This window comes from Pelmatolapia mariae, linkage group LG10_11 (assembly GCF_036321145.2).
Source record: "Pelmatolapia mariae isolate MD_Pm_ZW linkage group LG10_11, Pm_UMD_F_2, whole genome shotgun sequence".
NCBI classification, from domain to species: domain Eukaryota; kingdom Metazoa; phylum Chordata; class Actinopteri; order Cichliformes; family Cichlidae; genus Pelmatolapia; species Pelmatolapia mariae.
In genome coordinates this window covers 34,943,204-34,971,081 of record NC_086236.1, presented here as the reverse complement: position 1 = coordinate 34,971,081, position 27,878 = coordinate 34,943,204, and the positions used below count along the sequence as shown (strand labels likewise).

At 44.4% G+C, this 27,878-nt stretch overlaps 1 protein-coding gene across 2 annotated transcripts in view; it reads left to right on the top strand.

Moving 5' to 3' along the window:
- nrip1b (nuclear receptor interacting protein 1b) overlaps window positions 1-19,914 on the top strand; it is a 39,053-nt gene extending 19,139 nt beyond the window's left edge. The window contains exons 1-2 of one of the 2 annotated variants that reach the window (XM_063485658.1): window positions 13,247-13,449; window positions 13,588-19,914. In XM_063485658.1, the coding sequence (XP_063341728.1) occupies window positions 14,050-17,655 (3,606 nt within the window). In that variant the 5' untranslated portion in view covers window positions 13,247-13,449; window positions 13,588-14,049 and the 3' untranslated portion in view covers window positions 17,656-19,914. Of the gene's footprint in view, window positions 1-13,246; window positions 13,450-13,587 lie in introns of those variants that run through there. The other variant, XM_063485657.1, reaches the window with a different exon arrangement.
- Window positions 19,915-27,878: the final 7,964 nt, after the last annotated feature.

The window sequence follows — 27,878 nt, the reverse complement described above, 5'->3', positions numbered from 1 at the left end:
CCTCTCGGGCTCTCTCTCTCATGCTCTGCTGTGTTGAGCTGTGTGTGTGTGTGACAGCTGCTTAATTGGGCATTCTCCCCTCGTCGGAGAGCCTCCTTTCTCTCTCTCTCTCTCTCCTCCAGCTTGGGCCGGGGCTGCTGACGAATGGCAGCGGATTACAGATGAGGACACGGTGACCCACCTGACCTTGCTGCACAGCCGCGGGGGTGGGGTAGTGGTGGTGATGGGGAAGGGAGGGAAGGGGAGAGGGGGGAGCACTGAGAGCTGGCGATGGGGCTGACAGGGTACTGCAGAGGCAGAGGTGGTGGCAATGGGGATGGGTGCTGTAGTGGGGGAGGGTGAGGGTGGGGCGTACCCGTGCCAGGTCAGGGAGGATGAGGTCGCACGAAGGTGGGTGATATATCGGCACAAAGGGGCGGGGGTGGGTGCATTTGCCAGGTGGCCAGGAGGGCAGGCGGGAGATCAGGTGAATGACAGGAGTGTCACATGACACCCTCCCTCCTCCACGCGTGTCAGTATGTCAAGGGCACGAGCCCCTGCTGGCAACCGCCACTGCGACATTTTCCTAACACTTCTTCTCTTCTTTTTAAGTTCGTTTTTTTTTTTTTATGTGTTTTTATGCGTCTATCAGGCGAGCAGCTCCTATATGACTGCTGGCTTGCCTCCACGCACCCTCGGGCCGCGATGTGGTCGGTCAAAAGGAGGCGGTGGGTCCTTGAGTGTGGTGAATTTTAATTTCGGTGCGTGCTATAGATATTTTCATCTCCCCCACCCCCACCTTCCTGCTGTGCGTGTGAGACTGCCAAGGTGAGGTTGTGTCCTCTTGTTAAGAGCGATTAATGGCACTCGTTATGTACATAATGAAATATCCCTGCTGATGCATAGGGTGGCGTTGTCTCCTCTTTTTCTGAAACACACACACACACACCCACACACCTACATATATATATACATAATATACTTCTGTGGGTGTGTGGGTGTGTGTGTGTGTGTGTGTGTGTGTGTGTGTGTGTGTGTGTAGCACAACACTGAGGATGCTTTGTTACAGCCTCCAGGCAACTCCAGCATGTGTTTGATATGGTGTAGAGACCCCTCCCCTCCCCTCTTGTTGTAAGCCATCTCCCCAAATGAAAAACGAACTGGAATTAAGGCCCTGTCAATTCGCAGTCGAGTTTGTTCCTCTTTCGCTTTAGATGCGCACAACACTGCGGCTCCCTGCGTGACATGTGTTCTGAGAGATAGAGATGGGTGGCTCGCCACTGAGTCCCGTTTTAACTGGCGGAGCAAATTTAGATCTAATCTTCTTGTGTGTGTTCTTTTATAGCCTGAGAATGTTCACCTAACATCAGCTTTTAAGTTGACCTTGTTGTGTTGTTTGCTCGTCTGAGGCTCCTGTGTGCATGTGTGTTTCTAGGACAAGACACTGCTGCACTGCTGGCTTCTTTTTTTTTTTTCTTTAAATTTTTGATCTTGTGCAAGTGTACGTGCACGAACTAGCACCATTCAGTGCCTGAGTCAAGCTGTGCAAGCTCTTTTAATCCCACGCCCCGGTGCACGTAGGCTTGATTAGTGGCAGCAGTTATCTGTGCAGAAGACAGCCCGCCCTCCTTTAGCATTTGGTCAGGTCTGGGGCACCAGGGGGGTTGGGGGTGTCAAGTCATGAGAAAGGTGAACGAGAAAGGAGAAAGGCAGAGGGGGCAGCAGTGGAGGAATGACTAGAATGAGGGAAGAGGGGAGGGAAGAAACCTGATTAGTATTCTAAAGGAGCACTCCTGCCAGTGGAGCAAATTGATTACTGCACTTTACCTGTATCAGCCTCCACAGCTAAGGATGACAAGGTACGGGAGCATGATGTGTGTCTGCATTCGCCCCACAGCCACGGCACAATAGGGGTGTTAAACCCACACTAGGCAAAATGCTTTTTTGCTACCCTCTTTTTTTACTTTTTACCACCACTGGATCGTCTTTTCTCAGTCACATTCAATACAGGAAACGATATGCCCGCTGCGGTTGGGTGCTAGCCTCGCCAGTCTCTCGGTCTGATTTAATAGTCAGTGATTGACTGAGGGAAGGGCATGCTTGTTTCCTGCAGGTCTTGGCCCTTTTAGGCTGCATCTAGGCTGATAATTAGCAGGTTTCTCTTAGTTACAGTAAAGGCAATTACAAAAATAAAGATTATTTTTCTTTCTACTGCACAATTTCCATCAACACAGTGTTAATGATGGGTATGGTTCTGCTTTAGAGCCCTGCTGGGTTTCATTCTGGCTACTCAATGAAGCGCTGATTACACCTGGGCTGCCAGGTGAAGGCAATTAATTGCAATTAACCTCTGCTTAGACAGAAAAGCAGCAGCAGTTTGAGGAATGACGACCAGAAAGAAAGCTAGGAGGCTTTGTTCAGGCTGCGGGGAAATCAAATTTGTTTCTCAAATCACATCTGTAGAGACAGATCGTGCAGACTGCTATTTGCAAGTGATCAGATCAGATTTGTGTGTGGTCATCACTAGCCCATTGGGATAGGTTGCTGCGGTAACAGCCGAGGGGTCAGTAACTACGAAGCAAAGGTTGGCTGTACACAAACCCCAGCAGATATACCCCTGGTGCTCTAACAGCAGCCTGAGCTCTGCGTCTGTCACTCCTGGTATGATGTGTGTTGCAAATGAGAAAAAGTATTTAGTACAAATTTGTGGCTTGACCCAGCAGCGTCTAAAAGGAACGAGATTTGTTGTATATTTTTCATTTTTTTTAAATGTGTTGTCGAAGTGCACAATATCTTTTCAGTTACTTTGCCTCCCTTTAGTCCAGTTTTCCATTTTTATTTTTAAAATGGTTTTTTTTTTTCACATTTAGTTGTGGTTAACTGTAATATTCTTGATCCACAGCTGTAGAAATGCAACTGGAGTTGCATTTCAAACCAAACTTTCTTTTTTGTTCACGTGTTCAAAAATCAGTCTGAATGTGCACCGAAACAGATTTGTGTTGGCGGCCCGATTAAAGCTGAATAGTTTGTCTAATTAAACCAGATATGCAAAAGGATATATAGATATTCAGTGTTAGATATGTATAATTTTTCTTCCCCCCCCTTAGCCCAGTGCATGCATTCCACTATGAAATTTAAATTCCAAGCCAATTACACCAATCTGTTCAGCCTGTCAGTGGCATTCACTGTGCTGTCAATACTGAGCAGGCATTGCAAGCATTGTGGATCATTCCACATTGCACAAGCATTCGTTTATATTCTCCATGTGTAATAGGCAGGGCCCAAATCATGAACTCTCCAATCACTGACAGAATGTGACCAATAAAAGTTGATTAAGTCAAATTGACCTGATGCATGTATTTAAGAGGATCCAGTATAAAAGCAGGAAAGCACTGCCTTCATTCATTTGGGCAATATCGCTAAAATTAGAAATGTCCTGTCTAAAATTGTTGTTGCATTTATTACTTCTATTTTAATTCATTATTATGAGGTTGCTCTGAAAAGCCTTCAGTTGAACCTGAATTCTGCAGCGAGAGTTCTGGGACTACAAAGAATTGCTGTATTTCTCCCTTATTAGCTTAATTTCACTGGTTCCCTGTTGAATTCGGAATTGAATTCAAAATTCTTCTCGCATACAAAATCTGGAATAATCGGGCCCTGACATATCTTGCAGACCTCATAGTACCATATTATCCTAACAGAGCACTTTGCTTTCAAATTGCGTGCTTACTTTTGGTTTCTAGCATTTTCAAAAGTAGAATGTGATGTAGACTCTTTCAGACCCCTCTACTGTGGAACGAAGTCTGAGTTTGGTTTCGAGAGACAGACGCTCTCTCCATTTTTTTTGATGAAGCTTATAGTCACTGCTGGATCGGGTGATCCTGGGCTATTAGTTATGCTGCAATAGGCCTGGGCTGCTGGGGGCTTCCCATGATGCACTGAGGGTTTTATCTTCACTCATCTCCTTTCACTCCTTGTTAGTTTTTTCAACAGTACTGTATTTAGTCATTAGCAAATATTACAATCTGGTTCTTTCTCCCATAGTATGTTTTTTTTTTTCTTCTGTCTCCCTCCCTTTACCCTCAAGCTTCATGGCAGATGGCCCCGCCCCTCCCTGAGCCTGGTTCTGCCAGATGTTTCTTCCTGTTAAAAGGGAGTTTTTTCCTTCCCACTGTTGCAAGGTGCTTGCTTATAGGTAGTCATGTGACTGAGAGTCGTTAGCTTACAATATAAAGCACTTTGGGGCAAATGTTGTTGTGCATTGGCACCATATAAATAAAATTGAATTGATTTAGGGAGTTCTATTATTACTTGGTTATTTCACTAGTATATGGATAGTTTATTTTCCAAACACTCTAATCAATAAACATGGCTTTTGTTAACTCTATTGTGGGATATTTATGTAAATATAAACCTGGCAGATATTTTTTGCTCCAACATTGGAAATTAGTTCCTAACTAGGGCAGCTCACAAGTCCTGGACAGGCAGAGGGCAGCTCGGGCAGGGCCTCGCTGCTTCTTTATTCTAGCACTCAAGTGACCCTGCTGTAGTTAGTAAGTAGTGCAGCCCACTGCTTAGACTCACCGGTGAGGGGAAGGCTTAAATATAAGGAGAAGGTCAAGCTAAATAAAGTTTGTTTTGCCCTGGTGTCTATAGGATATGGATTTATCTACAGCTCAGCAGAGATCATGAGGATCTTGGCACACATCTAGAAAAAGGTCTTATAGCAGGGAGTTTGTTGCACATTTTAACACTAGCTTGCTGCTACATTTAATCCCTGTAAAAGACTGCATTTTATCTAATGTGTTTTTGTCATATGTATTTTGCTGTAAAATCATATGGGCCTTTTCATTATTGATGAAACGCTAAGTGGGAAAGAATTGTTAAAAATAAGAAATTTCCTTTGCTCCTGTTTTTGTCTGTCAACCCAAATAAAAAAAATCTAATTTCTTTCCAAATTGTTAGTTAAGAAAAAAATCTTTAAAATAATTTCTCACTTAGTTAACCTGATGGTGCATGTATGAAGTTGGATTGATCATTTATCTGATTTGAACCAGACAAAGTTCAGGTGACTGTGCATAGTTAAGTCTCCTAAAAGAGATTTAAAATCACAACACTTTCAGTTTCTGTTTAAAGGTTTTAAAAGTGAGAGTGAGTCGCAGGTGTGCTGCACACATCCATCTCCAGTAGTGCAAACACGTTTTTCCTGCTGTGTGTTAAATATGAAAAATATCCCAGTAGGGCTGGGCCATATCATACCGTTCACGGTAATACTGGTATAATGTTGGGCAACGATAAGAAAATGAAATATCGCGATAGAATATGGGTAAAATGCGCATGCGCAGCGCCTTTGTTTTCATACGCACATGGCGGTGACAGAGAATAAGAAGGGCAAAAGCGGATCGTTGAATGAAACGGATGAACCAGAACTGGTTTGTTAAAATGCTGCAACTTCAGTGGTGTGGAACTGGTTTAGCTTTCGTCCTTCAGATACACAACAAAGCACTATTTTTGGTAGAGCATGCTAGCGGGCCGTCGTTATTACCGTGTTTTTTGGAAAATACGGCACACTTAAAATCAATCCTTTGATTTTTCTGAAAATCGACAGTGCCCCTTATAATCCCGTGTGCCTTATGTATTGTGTTTACTGACCTCGAAACGATTTTATGTGCTACACGGCGCTCGAAAATCTGTCAAATGTTTCGGTACGACTTTGCTAAGCTACGAAGCCGCACCGCTTGATGGATTGTCGGAGCATTACGGCTATCGTAGGCAGGAGCCTCGCGGAGTGATACGTACTGTGCTTCAACATAATATTACCGTATTGTGTGTGTATAAGCTCTTTTTAAGTTTTGTGGATATTATACATGGTTATGCTGAGGATATGTCGGCCAATTTCCACTGGAAATGCCTTTTGGTTAAACTGTCAGCAAGGAATTTGCATTTGCACTGTAAAATTTTTATATAACTTGAATGCACATAAAAAACAGCTGCTTGTTTAAGTGAAAATACATTGATGGGGTTTTTTTGTTGTTTTTTTTGCACTAATAAAGTTGTGGAGTTGTAAAGTATTTTGTCTAGTGTCAATTATATCGTCAGTTATATCGTTATCGCAAATTTTCAAATGTGTATCGTGATAAATATTTTTGGTCATATCGCCCTGCTCTATATCCCAGCCTCATTCTTGTCTGAGTGAGTTCATGTCTAAGCATTTTAAAGAAAAGCTTTAACCTCCTAGGACCTGGCGTCCACATATGTGGACATCACATTTTGGGTTGTCTAGACCAAAATACTTAATTTTTCTCTACAGGGGCCTGATGTCCACTTACGAGGACATTATACTGCCACTGTTCTATCGAAATTTAAAACAAATGTCCTCATATGTGGATCTGATTTTCCCCTGAAACAAAAATGAGGTTAAAAAAAAAACAATCAGGTGGTTTTTACATTCATCAGGTCCCAATCAGCCCAAATAGCAAAGAGAAGTTAAAAATGCATGCCCTGAGTTCAGGTCTTAGGAGGTTAATGCAACAGATGCAACAAGTCCCCAATGGTATTTTGCTCATTTTATATAAATTATTTATTTCAGGGATGTAAACCTTTCAAATGAGGCAATCTGATTCTCTTTATGTGTTGGCTGTAAAGCTGTATGTGTGTCCTAAAAGTCAGAGAGATGGGCATGTATGGGCTGTCAGCTTGCAGCAGTCACTCCTCTCCTCTGTGATATTTAGTTTTCAAACCATCTTTGTCATCTTTTCTTCAATATTAGTTCATCTCACAACTGCAAAGTAGCGCTCTGCCACTACGTTATTGTCATCATCTTGCAGCCCTGTTGTTGCCTGTGCCTACAAACAGGTAGTGACCGTGTCATTTAGAACTCAGTGTTTTCTTTTTCCAGCAAAAAATGTGTCCTATCAAATTATGGTGATATTAACACATTTTACCAGTATATAAATTATTCAGTATGAAATGTGCTTTATTTTGGCTCAGTGGAACATTTAACGTTATCTAGGACACCTGATTTTTTTTTTTTTAAACGGCTTTTTAGAATTTCCAAATGAAACTGCAGCAGCCTTTACCCACAGGGCAGTGTTGGCAAGTATGCTTTTATAATCTCCAGTGTAATTGATCGGGGTTATCTCGGCTTAGAAATTGGTTAAAATCTGTTCTCTCTGTGTTTTGCTTGAAAAAAAAATCACACGAGGACTGTAACACAAGTTTAAATAGCTGAGGTTGTGTGTCTGCAGCTTATAATTGAGGTTTCTCCAGGTTGTGTAACAAAAGATTGCACAGTGGCACACGGTCCTTTGAGGTTGCAGGATGGCAAGCATACAGCAGCTTGTTTCCATCAGTGTTATCTAAAGCTCTTGCCTGGTATATTTAAAGTATAGTTACCCTTTTTAAGTTATTAACTGTCTTTGACGCCTTACTGTCCCTTTGTAATTTCAGCAACAACGACATATGTACAAACTGATTATCACGTTACAAAGTTGCACATAAACGTGGTTAATTTGTTTATGTTAAAGTTGGATGTTGCTCCCGAGTGTGAAAAATGAAACCCTTGTCAGCGTCTGAAGCCTACACTTTTCTCTAGTGGCCAGCAGGAATGCGACTTTTTATATTTGCAAAAACAGTTTGCTTCTGTGCGGTCTGTGCTGTGGAGTGGATCTGTTTTTGTGGTTGCCTCAGCTCTAGCCGTGTGAGCACCGGTCAGGCTTTAAGGCCAGGTGTAGGACTAATCTTACTGAAATCTCTTGCTCATTGGCTTGCGCTCAGCTCTGCCCTGCCAAGTGGATTGGTGCTGCTTGAGAGGTTTTTCTCAGAAAAAAGGTTGCACATAATTGTTTTATACTTTATTGGGTTAAATGTGTCTAATTGATTTAAAAGATACCCTTAATTGTGGAACTTTGAATAGCCCTGCATTCTTGCTGATCTAGAGGAAAAACAAAAAAAGAAGTTGTGTTTTTGATGATTCTAATGGAATGTCCCTTCACAGGCCATTATGCCCTGCGATATCATTCTCCGGCTTCACTCGGAGCAAGCATTAGGATGATTTAAAAACTAAAAAGTAGGTCAATGGGAGCATTATGAAAGGCGGAATGATAGTAGAGATGTGTCCTCTTCTTTTTCTGTCACTTAGACCTCTGTCACACACTATAATACTCCAAACCATCCTATATCACTTACAGTAAAAGAAAAAAAGAAGCAGGGCTCTTTTTAACCCAATAAAGCCAGACATCTTGCTGACTCATAGCACCAGCCTTCTTAGGGATGATGCCAAGGATATTATGGAAATGATCCATTAAAGGCCAAGGTTTTTTAGCTGGTTTTATCCAGCTTTCAGGGCAGTCTGACAGTGGGACATTTGATCTCAATTGCAAAGTGACTGCAGTCTGTTTCAAGGGCCTAGCTCTGCCTTTTGGTGAGCTGGCCGTGGGGCAATCAGCTGTTCCTATTTCCAGCGACAGTGTTTACAAATGGAAAATGTGTGTTGTTTCGGGAGGGAAATGAGCGCCATTTCAGACAGGCGATGTAAGCAGAAGATTACCTCGGAGCCCAATAGAAACGAATCAGGTATAGATTGATGGCAGCCACGGCTCATTAACAAGGAATGTGTGTGTGTGTGTTTAATTGATGCACTAATTCTCAGCCACTCAGGAAATGGCCCTTGGGTGGGTCTTCCAAATGGCACACAAATATTTACTATGGACGCAAACACTTTGGTAAGCACATCCACGCGAGCCTGGGCATGTAAGGTAAAGAGTGTCCGATGCTGTGATACAGTGCAGGGATACACAGGCTAGTTTGGCTAGCTGCTCAGCTGGGCTATGAAGTGCTTGGATGACTCATCAGCATGCATGAATTCCTCTATCCTGTCTCTCTCTCAACCCTAAGAACTCTTTGTACTGATGAAGTTAAATTCCGCCCCCGCTCCTCATCCAAGGCCAGATGCAGCATGAGAAGTTTAGCACTCTGGTCCCATTTTCTGAAATGTCCCCAGCACACTCTGAGTAGGATGTTCCAGCAGGCAACCTGTGCTGCTTAAGTCAAGAAATCTGACTTTCCTGCACTCACATATCGCATTTCCTCTATGCGGGGTACATCCATGGGTTTGAGCGCGCTCGCACGGGGGGTGTGTGCGGGCTATGCATGACTTGTTTGGTCAATGCATCCTAAGAAGTGGGTCAGTATGCCCTAGTTCTCATTGTGTGGGCGTGCGTGTTTCTGTGTATTGCGTTTCAGTGTTATTTTGTCCCGATTGACTTATCTGCAAAAGCATTTTCTTGCTCAGGCTCTCCCGCTGTTCAGTAGCATGTTTATCCTCTTGTTTACCTTTCTCAAGGTGAACACGAGCTTTTTAATTCAACTTTCCTCTCGTGGACTCGTTCGCTTGCGGAAGGCTCGGAGCAACTGCATTTGGTCAGGTAGCTTATGTTTTGTCTTATTTAATCATGTCAGGCCATATTGAATTTACAAATAGCGGTCACGCTGCATGTGTAAGTGAGCTACCCTGTTGAGTATGTGCAGCAGGGCTGGGCTGCAGATTACATGATATAATAGTGTTTAGGCATTGCCTCTCCTTTTAAATTCCTTTAACCTTGACTCCCCTTTAATGCAGGGAGAACACATCTGCCAGGCTGGTGTCAGACATTAGTAATACACACCGCTCAGGCAGCATTGTCACTTTTTATTAACGCCCAGAGCTTTGCATGGACACCAGCTGTTGCATCAAGTGGAAAAGCCTTGGCGGCATGGATGACCTTGACTTTAACTGCCGCTCCTTTGGCTCTTACCCCCGTTTTAATTCTTTTGTTTGGTCTCATACATTTTAAATGGCTTAAGTGGATTACCATTGCTGACGATGAAGGTCGTTTAGAAACTCGCTTTTTTTAAAGATTGGGAAAGGGGAAAAACACTGGATTACCAAGAAGTGTGTTTGTTTGTTCCTGGTGGCGGTGGTGGAGGAAGTGTAATCTGGGGGTTAGGGGAGGAGAGCGAAGCTCACGTTTTAAAACTTAATCCGAGACATCTGCATCGACACGTTCAGTCGACCTTGTGGTGCGACCGAGAGTGCAGTGACCTTTCCTGTTCAGAGTGTCTTTTAAGTACCAGAGGAGTGAAACGGAAAGAGAAATAGATGAAGAGTCAACCAGCCAAGGGATGATGAAGCCTCACCCCCATCACCATCATTTGCCCTCCCCCACGCATGTACGTGGCTGACTGTAGGGGTAAAAATCATTTTAGAATGGTGCCTGCTCTGTCATTGGCTGACATTGTCAAGGATAATGGATAATCACCACAGAAACCATACAGCAGCTCACTGGTGCTGTGGGAGGAGGGGGTGGAGGTCAGGCATTTTGGGTGCCACCACCAATGAGATGACATGTTAACAGATGTGTAAGGTCATTTTCAATGTATACACCAGGGGAGAGCATGTAAAAGTAATGCACGCATTGTGAAAGTGGAGAGGAAGAGGGTCGTGTGCTTTAGGGGCTCAGGATGGAGGACAGCTTTCCCTATATTAAGGTCATTTATTTGTTAACAGAGCCGTGTCACTGAGCAGAACGCATTTTCCCGTGCCCTTGCCGTGGCAGGGCTTTTTGACACCGGCTCTGTCATTAAATGCATCTCGAGAGCCTGAAGGGCCTCGCTTTTGTTTCAAGTAATTTGTGCTTTATGTGATGCAGTGAATGCAGCAGCTTTGGACCTCTTGTATATATACTGATATAGTGCAGTGTCAGTGTGTCCCCATGCTACCTTGTCTGCTCTGTATAGAAGTGTCTTTGGGCAAAAACATAGACAAGGTCAACTGTAATTCCAGAGGTTCATTGCCAGCAGCAGAGATTAACAGAATTCCCTGTGTTAAAACTGTCAGTGCTCTTTTTTTGTTTCCCTTTCTCTCACTAACTGTGGGGCTGACTCCCAGCATATTAGTAATGCTGCCAGACTGTGTGGAAGGTAAACATGCGGACATGTTTACTGTGCCCATCAAACGTGTCTTTACAGGCCGTTCTATTATGATTGTGCTAAGCAGGCTGGCAGGAAAATAGTCTAATCCTGAGCATCTAAGATTAGCATGACAACAGACGTCAGATGGCCCAGTGTGACCAGGTTGGCTTTTGTTGTTGTCAGATTTAGGTCACCAGCTTAAAGATGGCCTTGAACTGTAACTGACGCTGATGGGCCAGTCTCAGTTAAGTTATTCACTTCTATGCAGTGCACCACAAAGAGTCTAATCAACCTATTCTAGACCTTTGGTATGAAAAGGTCTTTTTAAATTGCCAAGCTGATTGTTTTCCTACTGCTGCTCAGACTTACTTGCTCACTGATCATCTTAAATCCAGCGTCTAATCCCAGCTCACTTCCAAGGTGGCATTAAAAGTGCCACCTTGTTGCCCTTACTGTCATGACAACCTGTGGACCTTGGCCCCAAGGATGGATTTCAGGCTGATTAGAAGCCTGCCACCTTGTTGTTTCTGGCCCTCGCTGTTGCCCTCTATGTGAAATATTCAGCCCGGTGACTGTGGTGGGTTGCCATGGCCTTTCGTCATAATCACTGGCTGCTGTCCTGTCGTGTGACCCGCTATGTCGGTCCGCTCAGCGGACACCAAAGGTGAGGACGGCATCGGGAAAGGACACGGACAGCAGCTGAGGCGAGGTGGAAACTCTGTATTAATTAACCTTTACGGGATGCGGCCAGGACTGTCGGCAGTGCCCTGTATCCACGGAAACCACGCTGACAGGGTTCAGAGCAGAGGTCTCCCAGAGCAGCACTGCTGACACTGTCATGGCAACTGGCACAATGTTCACCCCAGTGTCACTGGCTCTGCCCTCCTGACAGTGGTGTGGTGTGACAGGTGCACCTGAACCTTAAGCCACCCCCACCCAATAATGTAGACGTGCTCGACAGTTAAGTGCACCTTGTCTGTTATATCCTTGATGCAGCTCTGCTCTGTTTATGTGCGGTGCACTGTAAACCTCCCAAAATGTGCAGAATAGTTAGAATAGTAAGAGTTGAGCTTATTATTATAAAGCTGAATTTTATAAGTGGATTATAAAAGTCAAATGTTTTCGGAATGTAAATGTTGTCTCATAGTTCATATGACTTATTTAGTCTCTCTTTTTTATTCGTTTAATTGTTAAAAAGTAGTGTAGCACTGTAATTCTATTACTTTAGGTACGCATGAGCAATGTAACTCATTACATGCTACAATCAAAGGGAATTAAATGACAATTACTGATGCAGAACAAGAATGATTCTCTGCTCTTGTTCTGCATGTAAAAGATACTGAAATTCACTACAAATATTTTTTTTTCACACTGAAAAGAGTGAATAATTGTTAGCAATGATGGGAAGTGACGCCGCAAACTGCTTCACTCGTGGCTCCACAGCTAAAACACAACCTGAACAATTTACAGTAGATTTAAAAGAAAAAACCATGGCTAAATGCACAAAATTAACAAACTCACAATACCTAAGGAAGGAGAATTTTCAAGAAAAAAACAAGTTCACAGTGCACAGTGTGTGAACCTTTGAGTTTATTTGGGTAACACTGTGGCGTGGTGGTTAGCACTGTTGCCTCCCAGCAAAACGGTCCCAAGGTTTCCTGCCTTTCTGTGTGGAGCTGTGCATGTTCTCCCCGTGTTTGCGCAGGTTCTCTCCGGGTACTCTGGCTTCCTCCCACAGTCCAAAGACATGTAGTTAGCGGGGTTATATCAACTGGTGATTCTAAATTGCCCCTAGGTGTGAATGTGAGTGTGAATGGTTGTCTGTCTTTCTGCTAGCCCTGTGGCAGACCTGTCTGTACCCTGCCTCTTGCCCCCTGGCAGCTGGGACCCTGATTTGGAGAAGTGAATGGATGGATTATTTGTAGCTCAAAGCACTCCTCCCATAAATCAAGTTACTTCTGGTTTTGCACTTCTGATTAAAGGAAAAAGAATCGGGGTCAAAAACGCTAAGCCCAGCTGGCCAGGTGTTAATAAAGATAACGCAGCAGTAAGATTATACATGCGTCTATATGTGCCTCCGTGCACACATTCGTTCCTGTGTCTAGGCATGAACGCTTAAAGGCTTACTAGTGTGCATGTGACACGGGGAGCGGGTGGGTGGCTCATGCTTTATGTAGTCCAAGGTTTGTGTCGTGTGCGATGCTGCTCAAGTGCATAAGGAGCAGGGGGCGGTGGGGGTGGTGGTGGTGGGGATAATCCACTGAAATGACAAGCTGCATAAGGAATTATTCACAGCTCTCACAAGGCCCTTTGCTTTTGAAAGACATTGCTGCGAGGGGCTTACTGCTCGAGACCTGAATGTTTTCAAGGTAGTGGGCCTGAATTTTCAATTTGGATCCAATCAGGCCTAATCTACATTTGTCGTCTGTTCGGTGGCTGTGAGGGGAGAGTGCAGAGAGGAGAAGGAGCCGTGTGCAGTCAATCTGAAATGTTGCTAAGTAACAAGAGACGGCAGACAAGGTGGTGAAATGAATGTGATATAGTGCTGTGTAAATCCCTGCTTCTCACACAGTTTTTCCCCTTTTCTCTTTTTTCTCCCCCCCACTCTACCCAACCTTCTTGTCCTCCCTCTTTTCTGTCTCTCGCTCACTGCCATAGGTCCCCCCCATGTGAGATCTGCAAAGCTGAAAGGCGCCACTGACAGAACCACAGCCAGGCCATAGGACAGACATCCCAAACATCCACAGCCACGGAATGTGTCAACATCTTTGTGGTGAAATCCCGCTGACTCCTCAGTTGCTTTTCACATAAGCCTCGAGCTGGGCCTTCTGGGATCCTGCGGCGTTTAAAGGCATACAACAATGCCTGGGAGGCCTACCTGCCCCGGATTGTCTCCAGCCATGGTTGCTGTTTTAACACAGTGCTGACTGTGCCCACTACAGAGAGGATCACATCCATCTAGTGCATCCACCCCTCCCCTCTGCCGTACACTGACTCGGTGAAATACCCTGCCCGCTTTTTGGTATTTAGGAAGTACATGCCACTGTCAACCAGATGACCTAGTGGACATATTTCCCAGTAAGAAGTGCTGAGCCATACGAGGGGATCCTAGTATTGAACATGACTCATGGGGAGGAGCCTGGCCCTGAGACACACAAGGATTCAGCTGTTCTAACTTATCTGGAAGGTTTACTGATGCATCCAGTGGTGGCCGGGCCTGGGGCCACGGCAAGTGGGAGGTCTGAGGCTGCCCACAGCAATCAGGAGCAGGGTGATAAGGTGGGTGGGCCCTTCCAACTGCCCAACCATGGACCCACAGCTCCCAAGGGTGGAACCAATGGGCCCACGCTGGGTTCTTCTCAGCACCTCAAGAAAGCCCGCTTACTGCGCTCGGGAGCTTGGAATGATCCAGGGAACCAGCGAATGAGCTCACCCCCAGCGGAGCTGAATGGCCAAGTGGGAGGGATGCAGAATGGAGCACTAGAGGGATCTCCTCATGCTGGAGAGAGCACCCTGCTGGCGTCACTGCTTCAGTCATTTAGCTCACGACTTCAGAGCGTGGCGATGTCTCAGCACTCTAATAAACCCCCAAGTGAGTGTTCGTCTCCATCCAAGGCGCCACCTGCAGACAAAGAGCCACTACCTGTGTATGGGACAGCCTCATGCCGCTTAAAGGGCCTGATGAGAAAGAGCAAGCTTCAGAATCATAGCAACACACCTTACAGTCGTCGTGGACACAGCCAGGACAGACCCCCAGAATCACCTCGCTCAGCACACAGTGCCACGCCTCCTGCTGCTCCTACAGCTGCAGATTCGGTTTCCTGTGCAGAGCGACTGAAGGCCGTGGCTAACATGGTGAAAATCCGCTCTAGTCCGGCGCCTTCACCTAAGCCCAGTGTCGCCTGCAGTCAGCTGGCCCTGCTGCTGTCCAGCGAAGCCCATCTCCAGCAGTATTCCAGGGAGCATGCGCTCAAAGCACAGCTGTCTGGAAGATCAGCCAGCGAAAGACTAGCTGCCATGGCAAACCAGCAGCACAACCAGGACAAAAGGCCACCTAGTCTGCCCGGAGCTCCAGACACGCTAAGCTCCTTAACAACCCAAAATGGAATGACAACAACCACCACAGTAACGACAACACTCCCTCGAATGGCCCTGTCAAATCCACAGAGCCCCTCTTTGCTGCGTGGCCACAGCCAAAGCTCCCCACCCACTCCCCCACGTGCTCCAAGCCACACTCACAGCCAGCCACCTCGGGAGAAACGAGGCTTTGACTCGCGTCCAACCCGCCCACCCCAGACATGCAGTAGCTTGCTGCTGCTGCTGCTGAACAATCACAACAACCAGAAGCAGCTGACCAAGAATGGGCATTTGGAGGACAGCTGTGGCATTCTGCCACCAAGTGGCTCCTCTTCAGTCACCTCAGACAGCGAATGCTCCACCCAGGAGCGGAGCCTGACCAAGGACAGCAGCGATGCCGAGAGCTCCTACTCGAGTTGCTCTCCCATTGACCTCTCCATGAGAAGCCGTGTCAATATGCAAGATGGAGGGCTCAAAACTACAGTTCCCTCTTCCTCCGCCTCTTTCACCTCTACCCTCTCTACTTCCACCCCAGGTGCATTCTCTCCTCAAGCTTCTGCTCAGCCCCCCACCACAACTTTATCTCCATCTTCTACTGTTGTCTCCTCTGTTTCCACCTCTATTTCTTCATCTTCCTCTTCCTGTATCTCTACCTCTTCCCTGGACAAACTAACAGAATCTTTAATAAACAAGTGGAAGCCAGAGCCATCAGGATCAAAGGTGTCCAAGGGCAAGGACCCTGAAATGAGCCCAGACCTAAAGTCCCACCCTAAAGTCACACTCATGCAGCTTCTTCTTGAGCGCAGAAATAATGAGATGGTTAAGAAAAATGTAGGTAACCAAGATTCACCTCTTGATGTAACTGTAGCCACCATGTCTCGAAACCAGCCAAAAGGACTGGTATCTTGGGAAGAGGCGAGGACAAAAAGCCCCATAGATAGGTCTGTAGCTCCAGCTCAGCCCCTCTACTCACTTGGCCGTGACCCAAGCGGTGCTCTGTCCCCATATTCCTACCCTTCCCCCAACGTCCAATCCAGCCCACTGGATTTGTGTAAATCTAAAACCTTCCCTGCTGAGAAGGCCTCAGAGCCCGCCTTCAGTGCTAGTAAACTGTTACAGAATCTGGCTCAGTGTGGGACAGCTTCCTCCCCACCCACCCCCTCTGGTAAAGGGCTGGGCCAGGAGCACGATGCCAGCAGGCCCCTTGCCCTTTTGGAAAGACTCAATGCTCCAATCGGCAGGACCACCACCACCACTCCACTCTCTGATGGAGCCTCAGGTAGTGGCACACCCTTCAGTAGGAAGGAAGCTTCTCCTCCTTCATCACAGATTGAGAACCTTCTGGAAAGGCGCACCGTGCTGCAGCTCCTTCTAGGAACAAGCTCAGCTACAGCGACTGTGAGCCGCAAAGACAGGCCTAGTGGCAGTGGCAGGAGGAGTGTGGAGGCAGCGGGGGGATGCAGTGAGAAGAACCCTGGTGCTCACGTCACCTGCGACAGCTCCAATGGCCCCCCTCTGGATGTAAAGGTCAAATCGGAGCTCATGGAGGACGTGGGACCATCCTCTGCCATGTCTGAGGACGTGATTGGCAGAAAGAGGCTGAGTTGCTATGAGAAGAATAGCCTCGTCTCAGATTCCCAGCAGGACTTAAAGGCTGAACCCCGGCCTGCAGAGGTCATAGCAAAATATGGCCTCCTCAGCCAGTTGCTTAAACAACAGACTGCTACCTACTATACCAGTGCTGCTATGCAGGCTGACCCACAGCCCAGGCAGGTTAAAGAGGAACAGAGGGAGTATCCGAGCCCGAGCCCTAAGAAGAGGCGGCTCTGTTCAGATCGGACTGATAATTTGAGTAACATCAGCTCTCCAAGACCAGTGGACAGTGGTGACACAAATATTTTTGCCTCCTCTGTTGTTCCGGTAGAGCCTGAGCAGCAGAGGACTCTAAAGGAAGAAGAGGTTCCTCCAAAGAGCCCACCGAGTGAAACCCTTACACGAGAGAGCCGGGGCTTCAATGTGCTCAAACAGCTGCTGCTCTCCGACAACTGCCTAAAGGAGCTGTCCCAGCAGCCCCGGGGGGCGCCCAGTCCGTCCGTCCTCCAGACCAACGGCAAGGCCAACGGTAGCATTCTCACTCAGCCTGCCCAAAATCACAGCTTCCTCCAACTGCCCAGCTGGCATCCCCACGGTTCCCTCAACTCAGGGTTTCCAAGTAATCTCAGACCACTACCCACCCCTCCTCCAGGTGACAGTTCTCTGCGCTCCCCTTGGAGTCGCCACTCGTCCCCGTGGCCGATCACTCAAAAACGGGAGACGCCTACTTTAGTCAAACAGGAGCCTGAGAGCCCTGTGCGGTGGAGTAGTCAAGAGAACGAAGAGGAGGACGAGGGTTGTGACTCAAACCCAGACTCTCCACGGCTCTCGCGGTCCAACCCCATCCTATATTACATGCTGCAGAAGGGCAGCATCCAGCTAAGGAAGGAGGTGAGAGATCAGGCAGAGGGAGCCCATTCTGTGGTCAGAGTTAAAGAAGAGCCTATCAGTGACATGCATGCCTATGAACGCAGCCTGAGCTCTACCCCTCAATCACCCGCCCACAATGACAAGCACAGCCATGAGAGCCAGGGGCTGAGCCAGTTGTCTGAGTAGAATTTGTATCAACTGCAGAAAAATAGAAATGGAAAGAAATTCACTGACTCTGTTTGTTTTTCATTTTTTGAATGACTTGCCAAATTGGTCTGATGAGACAAATGACAAAGAATGCAAATTGAATGATTTTTTTTTTCAGGTGGCATAGAGCAAATTCAGATGCACTTCTGCATCGCTTTTTCGATTTTTAAATAGTGAGGTCATGGAACGGTACAAAACAGCTGTATCTTAGCAGAATGCCACAAAAGCCAAAACTGTGCATCAGTCACAGATCAAACCTTCCCATCACTGATTGTCATGCACTACATTTTGTACTACAATGTTAATTACGGAGCCCTCCTTTATTATTGTTATTTTTTTTTTTTTACACTTTCTTACTATTTGAACTGTACACATATCACTACTCCAAGTCCTCCTGTTGCCTGCCATAAAACATTTAGAAAGAACATTTCAAGCAACATCCATTATTGATGACTCTAAAAATGTTAGTGCTCAGTTCAGTGGACATTTATTTATTTTCTCCATCAGAACATTTCCAGATAGACAGAGTCCCATCAATTTTAGATAAGATTCCAAATAGTCACGGCGGTCTATTACAACAGTGTCCATGCTAAAGTCATTCACAGGACCTTAAAAACGGCATTCGGCGAAGATCCCGCCGCGACGAATGCTTTGTTCCTCGGGATTCACGGTGTGGCACAATTACCAGTGGAGAAGGAATATATCGTTGGCGCTTTAAACGGTCACAACTCATTGTTTTCGCTTTTATTTGAAGTGCGTGTTTCGAGGCCAATATTCGACAGTGCAAATTCAGGGCACTATGTTTGCAGATTGAGCCGTTTGGAGCAGATGGGTCAACAGAGCGAGCGCAGCTCTTACAGTTGAGCAACTGCGTGTAAGCAGGTTTCTAGAGCAACAGTTAAAAGGCAGTGTGTGAGAAACTTATCTTGCGACCCTGGTTAAACCCAAGGCACTTTTCTTCATGCACACAGAAACTTTTGAGTGTGAAGCACATGGCTTTTTCCTTTTCATTTCACTTAAAAGGAGTACCCAGACTTTGCACTATCGAGTCCTTGGAGTCCTTTTCAGAATCATTTAATGGCATGTGATAATAAAAAAGAAAAAACAGTCAGTATTGTTATCTGTTGAGAATTTGACAGTTTGTGGGTTTTTTTTCCTTTATTTCTTCACTATTGTGGTTTATAGATTTTTTTATTGTTATTATTATTTGTTTGTGGCAGTCTCTTATCTCATAAAATGTCAAAAGAATTGCATGATAATAAAGAGAAGACCACAGGTACATCTTTGTTTTGAAAGCAGCTGGATGTGTGTACCTGCCCCCAGCAATCACCAAGACCTTTTGGTGTCTTGAGGGATATCTGGTTGATCTAGCTCCTTATTTTTGGATCGTACTGTACTCTTTTCAGTTGATCTCACATACTGCTTTATCGATTTTAGTCTCGTGATCTTTTTACTACACACAAGTATGTCTCTTCAACTATTAATACATTTTCACAATGGTTAAATATATTTGTGTAAATAGTACTTTCAGTATGAAAGATGACTATTTTGTAATGTTTAAGAAAAGATATTACCCTAGTTTTTAATGCCCTGATATGTAAATATGAATTATATGCGTACAAGTGTACATACAAAGGCCGAGGATGCTATGCCCATCGTTTTTCTTTTTTTTCTTTTGGTTGGTTTGTTCTCTGCATGTGTCTCTATGTGGTAAATGATAATCTATCCTGCGCTGTGTTGTGTAATAATGTCTGACTTTCCTCACTGCTGCCTGTTGCATGCAGACGCATGGGAACTACCTGTGTATCCCTACTGGTGATGGGGGAAAATGTCAAGTCTTAAAATAGGTCTTTTATATCACAGAGAGAGAGAGAGAGGCTGGTTTAGAATATGAACAGTCCCTAAATAACCACAGACTGTTGAGCAAGTTGATTTAAAAAAAAAAATGTGTGGAAAAATAAATGTGCATTGAATATTTTTGTGATTATTCTTTTCTGTTACTGGTTAACAAAGCTCTGTGGAAGAGTTTGGGGATCTAGGTGGGGGATTGACGTACAATCATAGATCTGCATTGTGCATCTAAGAAATACATTTGTAGCAGCAAATATATATATAAATATATATATTAAAAAAGGATGTTTCATTTTTTTCATGTGAAGACCTGAAACATTATTTCATTTTTTTATGTTTTCATTTTTGGTGTTCATTTGCACTGATATCTGAAAAATAAAGGACTAAAATGCATGACCTAGTATGAATGTGTTCCTCTCTTTCCAGTTTAGCAGCCAGCAGTGTGCTGGGACAAATGTCGGGACGGGACCGTGTTTACTCATTTGTAGCGCCCCTCTTCTTTTAACAAAGTCAAATAGTGAATGTGTAGAAGCTGAGGAGACCAGAGGCTGAACTTTAGATGGAGGCGTGCTGTCCTATACTGTTCCAGATGATCAACAGTGCTGTCTTTTTTGTCTTAGATTTTTTGGGGTTTTTTTTCCATGATGCACAAAATGTTTTTAGTTTCAGGGCAGGCCAGTTCACCTGTAATCTTCTACTATGTTGCTGGTGGAATTGTGTATCTGAAAAATGCAAGGCCTTTTCATTGAGCCTCATTTACTAAGCTTACATTGTGATTTATTAATATTTTCATACCTGGATTTTTCGTACTTTAGAAACAACTTTAAAAGTCTCTCTGACCATGTATACAAGCAAATGATAGCCTGGTTGCCTTTAAATTTGAATACTACTACTACTGCTACTAATAATAACACTACAATGGAAAAAAAGAATGTATGTAAATGACATATAGCATTAGCAGCTTCAAATAGCACTCTTCTAGTGGGTTCTGCTGAAAAGCATTTTGAAACTACATGCTACATTAGCATACACAGATTGATACTACGAATGTACTGCAAACACTTTAGTCTCCCTCACAGCCACAGTCAGCTGAGAATTACCCCAACATGCATGTCTTTGCACAGGGAGAACATGTAAACTGTACAGAGAGGGTCAGACCAGGCCACAGTACTAACCACTCCACGTGCCATGTTTGATTTAACCTACTAAACTTTCTCTCTTTAATTAATTTGTATTTAATAAGGCATTCCAGGATCATAAAAAGATGACATTTTTAGCCAAAATTAGACACAACCACATCTTTTTAAGGCTGCAACAGGCCGATTAGATTTAGCCCAGATGTTGCTTCATTGACATGATCAGCCTAGTTGTTGTGAGCAGTCACTTTTACACAACCAAAGCAACCAGCAGGGAAACTGAACAACTACTGCACCCCAATATCAGACTAAGGTTTAACATTAAAGCACATTATTATTTAAAGAAAATGACATCAAAGCCAAACAGCGCTGCGTGCAATCAAAGAGTCCGGTCTATTAAAAGAGAGTGAGAGGATGTCCTGTATTTGCCCCTAAACCCCTGCTTCTGAGTTGGCTGCTGTTCACTGTGTTGCCGAGTCTTTAACAAAGGCAGGAAAGACACTGAAGAAGGGAGAACACGTGAAGGTCACCAGATGCACACCGAGTGCCCAAGGATGTGCCCTACACAAATGGAACGTATATCTTTGATTTAGAGCCTACAATAGATTTCTTTGTGCGGTCGTTACAAAACCTTAATTCTCGTGTCCCATCTGGAAAATTGTCCATTTAGCGATAGTTTTCTCGACTTGAGAAAAAACAGCCTGTAGCTTGAGATTTCCTAAAGGTGAGGACAAGTTCAAGCTAAACTTCCCCTGCACCGTCTGAATATGAAGTCCAGCGAGTGAACAGACAGCTTTTTGTCTGCAGTGCACTTTTGAAATTGCAGCACAGTTCCTCAGCCCTGACTTCCCTTTTATTTAATCCTCCCCATGACTGACTGCACTCTCTTTAAACTCCCAGTAACCTTTCCCCTCAGTGAACTTCTCCATTTCAAGATTCTTATCAAGGCTGAACTACCAGTAACCTCTCGATTTCCTCTGATTGCCGGAGCAGCGGCAAGCTTAAAGTAGGCGGCTGCGAGTTTAAGCTGAGGTCAAGGTGTAAAACTTGACAATCGACTGTTTGTCTGTGGCTTCGCTCTTTGATTTCCTGACCTCAGCATGAGGCCAAAAGGATGTAAACGCTGCACATAAGGCCGCCAGCGACTCAACTGCAGGCCGAGCACTCGGAAGTCCCACGACAGACGTTTTCATAGTTATGAGATGTCCAGAAATGATTTCCTGGCATTACAGATGCTTAGTCTCTGACAAACAACTTAATGACTGCACTTAACGTGCTGGGCCAAGGGTTTATCTGCATGGGAACTTGTTCGAAACAGCAAGCCAGACGACTTTAGTGTAAATGAGATGCTTTCCTCTTTATGTGCTTTGTTTATTCACATGGAGGCCATACAGAGCTAACACTTGTCACCAGTCGTCTTAGTGATGGGTGTGATAAATCCGCTCACAGATGTTTCATCGCCCTCTTCTTAGCGAAGCCTTTGAACTTTGAGCATGTGATTTGACCTCAAATGTTATGTAAACATACGCGTGCGCACGCACACACACACTCTGTCACACATGCAATCTAATTAGCATTTTATGGGTCTCATGTCCCCATTTGGAGTGCCATTAAAGTAGAATATATAAATAAAAGGCTGATATGCCTCACAGATACCAGTCCAACTGTTTCTGTACTTTGCCTTGAGGTGATGCTTCTCCAGCGGCTGGATGAGCAGAGCCACAAGTCAGACAGCATTCAAAAGGATTGAAGCGAAACACCTGGGGAAACTCGTGCACTGAGGAAAAAAAGGTCCCATCGTTTGATTTCACAACCTTATACTAGCCCTCCCTCCCCGAGGCTTTTGAAGATGTACCTCTTTGTGAAGTCTTTCCCTTAACCCCCCTCCAGGGTCATGACCTCTTGCCTCACCTCCCTCGACCTGACCTGGCTGATCCTGTTTCCCGGGACAGGATCAACTGTTGGCCCCGCAGCTGTAGCTCCCCCTCCCCTCTCTTCCTACCCCCCCCCCCCCCCCCCCCCCCCGACACCTCCTCTGCACACATATGCACTCAAACCACAAACCACATCTCCCTGCTTCCGCTCCCCAGCAATACACTCAGGCCACTCTCGCAATCTCTCATGTAAATATGACAAGTGGCGGCATGGCTCAAGCCTTTTCTTTTCTTTTGTGCTCGATAGCCTCTTAACCCTCACTGTTTCCCATGGCCTCCCAGTCCTCATACATGATGTGGTAATTATTCACGAATGACTAATAGTCCAAATGTGCAGAGAGGCTGCAGAGTGGGTGAACACTGCAAGTGAAAATACAGCAGCTCTGATCAGTGGTAGCAGTTTTATAAAGCTTCCTTACTTATGTCCATGTGCAAGCCTGTAAACAGGCCCGATGTAATATTCATGATGAGTGAGAGTCCCTGTAGTCCACAGAGCAGGCTGTCAGCTTGAGGGATCTTGGCTGACACTAAAAGAACATGGATGGTATTTGCCATGTCAGATAAGCACAAGGGTAAATGTTTTACAAACTGGCTAGGGAGAGCTAGCAGTGTCAGTCTCCTGTCTGCCGGCGTCTTGTATTGCTTCTGATCGTCTCAGAAAGTTTCTCCTTTCAAAGAAGTTCTTGCTTACACATCCTGAGGTATTCGATTAGCAATGACGGGAGCAAGCCATTCCTGCTTTCATAGGCGATTAAGCTCACGCTTGATCTGACTGATCTTAATTTTCTCAGTTCGAAATCGAGTGACAGCAAACAATGAACTGCCATCTCTTTATTTTCCACCTCTCTCATGTGAACGATGTCATCTTCGAGAAACGTTTTTACCGCTAATTTCCTGTATGAATCGTGACACTGTGGTTGATCTGCAGGGTCATGAACTTTTCAAGTAAACATCTCTCAAAATCCCCGGTACAGTGAGAAAGGGCAGTTTAGTGTCAACCAGTCTGGCTAAGACCATCTTGGGATGTGAACTTTGTGCAGACTTAGGATGAAGCCTGCCAAACTTAACTCTGTTGAATTAGCATTCTAATATTCAACTCAGTGTGAAGTCATAAAGGGGAAAACAGAATGAAGCTGTATCTGGCAGTCAGAGGGGATTTGGTTGCATTTCAGAAAGTGAAGATGTTATGTTAAGAGCACTTATTAGTTTGACAGCATGATACAATATTTAGAAGGGAAGACGATCCATAAGACACGGGGAGGAACACCAGTTTATCTTTATATGGGAATATAATAGCTCCAGATTATAAATGCTGCCCCTGTACTCGTGTGGCATGCCTCATATTTTAATTATTAACTTGTTTGTTTAGTGTTGAGTTTTTTAGCCTGCCAGCAGCAGGAGTTTATGGACGACAAAGTCCTGATGTTGCTATGAAATTTTGCACAGATGTCTACGTTTCACAGGAGATTAATCTTATCGACTGTGAGGAATTTTAACTATAGGGCCACCAGCAGAAACTGAATTTTTTCTCTTTTGCATTTAAATATGACATTTTACGTCATGGTTACCAGGTTATATATGACTGATGATCTTGACAATTCCACAACTCTTCATTCATCACTGTGGTTCTCAAACTGGGCCCCACAGCAACTGCAGATGGAGCATAGATGCCCATTTTTGTAGGACAAATTAATCTTGATTTTTTCTTTATTGTTAATAACTTACTTTGTTTAGGAAAATCTTGCTGTGTAGCTTCAAGCTGGGTGTTTCTGCCATGTTACTGTTTAAAGGCTGGATGAGTGAGGCGTAGAGCTAACAAAGGAACTGGGGGACACAGTCTAGAAACTTGCAGTTACAGGGTAAGGCATACATGTCCTTAATTTACCTTAATTTACAATATTAAGATCATGTTTTAAATAAATAAAACCTGAAGCTAGTAAATGAAACTATAAACCAATTAGGAAAGCATTTACTGAAGAGGGAGCCTAAGGGTCATGTTACAACAGACTCTCGTTCACAAAAGTCATCCCTTTCTGGTCATTAGAAGTCAAGTTCAAGGCAGTGCCTCACTGGCATCTGTTGTCACTTTTTTCAAAAAAAAAAAAAAGTGACAACAGAATATTTAAAGTGCACAAACTGATTTTCTAATGTTTTCTAATGTTTGCAAGATGCAATTTACAGCCAGCTGGACTTTTTCTTTATATGAAATAGAAATGAAATGACTGTGCTTCAGAAAATAGCACAACTTATGTGAATCACCTCTAAAACTAATCACACCTATCAGCCACGTTTGTTAAATCTGGAGTTCTGAATTTCTGAAGCTGCATTTATGTGCTTTAGGTCAGCAGTCCCTAACCTTACGCCACGGACCGGTTTATGTCTGACAATATTTTCACAGCCTTTAAGGTGTCGTGGATAAATACAACAAAATAAAACCAGTACCGGTACCAAAAAAAGAAGATTTATTCATAACACACGGGAAAAGACCCAGGGAAACCGAGTTAACGATAAAATGATAAAAATAATAACGTTAAAAACCGATAAAAACCCTGAGAACCATCAGTTTCACACCCGAGCCTCAACTCTCGCAGCCCGGTACCAAACGACTCACGGACTGGTACTGGTCCGGACCCCTCGGGTTGGGGACCGCTGCTTTAGATGGAAAGAAAATGGGGTCATCATAAAGAGTGTGGTTAATTTTATTGTTGAGAACTGTTGTGTGATCGTCTGCATTATGAACTGCCTTCATTCTGGATATCATAGATTCAACAAGATGCTGGAAGCATCACTTAGAGATATTGGTCCTTTTTAACATGTTAGTATCAACGCAGCTCAAGAAACCAGTTTGTGATTATTTAAATTTTGTAACCTGCTCGAAGCATGGTCAGTAACAACACTCAGATACGTCGTGGTCAATAAATGATGCTGATAATTTCATGTTTCTATGATTTCTATGGTGAACAAATTTATTTTTTCGAGATTACGTGATGCAATCTAGCAACAGTGGTTAGTTGCCTTACTCACAATATCATAAGATCACACAAGATTTATTCACTGAGGTTATAAGAGGCAGAAAAGCATACACACACCATGTGGTCAGGCTGGGCAGCATCACCTCATCCCCCATCACACTGAACACTGGTGCTCCACAGGGGTGTGTACTGAGCCCTCTCCTGTACTCACTCTACACCTACGACTGCACGGCCACTAGAAACTCCAACATCATTGTGAAGTTTGCGGATGACACTACAGTGGTGGGTCTTATCACCAACGGTGATGAGACGGCTCACAGGGAGGAGGTCAGCGCCCTGACCCACTGGTGTCAAGACAACCATCTCACCCTCAACGTCGCAAAGACAAAGGAGTTGATAGTGGACTTCCGGAGGTGCAGAGAAGTACACACCCCCATCACCATCAACGGCGCTGCTGTGGAGAGAGTGAGCAGCTTCCGCTTCCTTGGTGTACATCTGGCTGAGGATCTTACATGGTCAGTACACACAAACAAAACAGTGAAGAAGGCGCAGCAGTGCCTCTTCTTTCTCAGGAGACTGAAAAGATTTGGCATGAGCCCCCGCATCCTCAGGACCTTCTATCGCTGTGCCATTGAGAGCATCCTCACTGGATGCATCACCACCTGGTACGGCAACAGCACCGCTTACAACCGCAAAGCTCTCCAGAGAGTAGTGCGGTGCTCTGAACGGATAATTGGAGGTGAGCTTCCCTCCCTCCAAGACATCTACAGGAAGCGGTGCCTGAGGAAAGCGGGGAGGATCATCAAGGACTCCAGTCACCCCAGCCATAAACTGTTCAGACTACTTCCATCAGGAAGGAGGTTCTGCAGCATCCGGTCCCGAACCAGCAGACTGAGAGACAGCTTTTTCCATCAGGCCATCAGACTGCTGAACACTTCATAGACACCTCACCCTCACTACTGGAACTTCAACATTATGCACTCCACACTGTATATAAATGCCACTTGTTTTGCACATGTCGAACCACCAACCGCTGTATATTTTATTTTATTTTATATATTTTATTTTATTGTTTAATCTATTTAATTTGTAAAATATGTACACACACACACACACACACACGTAAAAAAAACAAAAAAAAAAAACATATTTAGTATACACATCCAGTAATGCATACACTCTTATATTGTACATATATTTATTACTCTCAGATTTAGCCATTCTTATATTTTGCTTGTTTTACGTTATTGTATTTTTGCACAACTCTGTTGCTTGTGAAGCTCGCACACAAGAATTTCACTCACATGTACTGCACTGAAAAAAAGGGACTGACCAGCTCTTGGATTTATGTAAGAATCTTGCATGTATTTAACACAAGTGCCTCATGCTTTAAAGCTAAGTGTAACTATATAGTGTAGAAACTACATAATATGCAGAGCAGGTAGATTAAATTGTCCATATTATGTTCGAGTGAAGTAAGTCAATAATATAGCAATGTTAAATCCCGCGACACCGCACGGGATTTCAGTCTCACGCGCTTTGGATCGTGGTTTGAGGAAGGCATCCATCTCAGTCAAGTCGAGCCACCGCCTCTACTTTTTTCAGTATACCGAAAAAAGTCAGTTGGGTGGTTGTTACATTAAAAAAGTCTAACTTGTAATTTGAACACAAAAATTTCATGTTTCTGTCTTGAACGTAATTAAATTATGTAGGATATGTACGAAATTCAACAACTTAATTTGTTCTTGTTGAGATAACATGATACAATCTAGTAAGAGTGGTTAGTTGCTGGACTCATGAAATTAACAAGATCACGTGAAATTTCAAACTGCAGGAAAATCACTGGAGTTATAAGAGGCAGACAACTACACACACACACCACGTGTATGCTATCGCTTTTTATTGTGGTTTAACCTGTGAGAGACAAAAAAGTAAAGAAAGTTCTGCATCAAGCCTTGAAATCATAGCTTTCCTACTTTTGTTAAGCCTGGATTGGTGGCATGGTGATTAGTGCTGTTGCCTCACAGTAAGCAGGTCCTGGGTTCAAATCCACAATCTGGCGCAAATGGTTCTTTGTGTTTATGTGATAGACTGGTGAGCTGTCCAGGGTGTACCCTGGCTGGTAACCTATCACTTCAGGGTTATGCCCCTGCAACCAGGATAAAGATAGGAGGATAGTAGTTGTTGTAGATACATTCAATTCTAACCAGACTCTAGACTTTGTTGAACATTATGTAATATGAAGACAACATGTAGTATTTAAGTGACCAAGTAGTACTGGGCTAAAAGTTATTGAATAGTATTGAAAT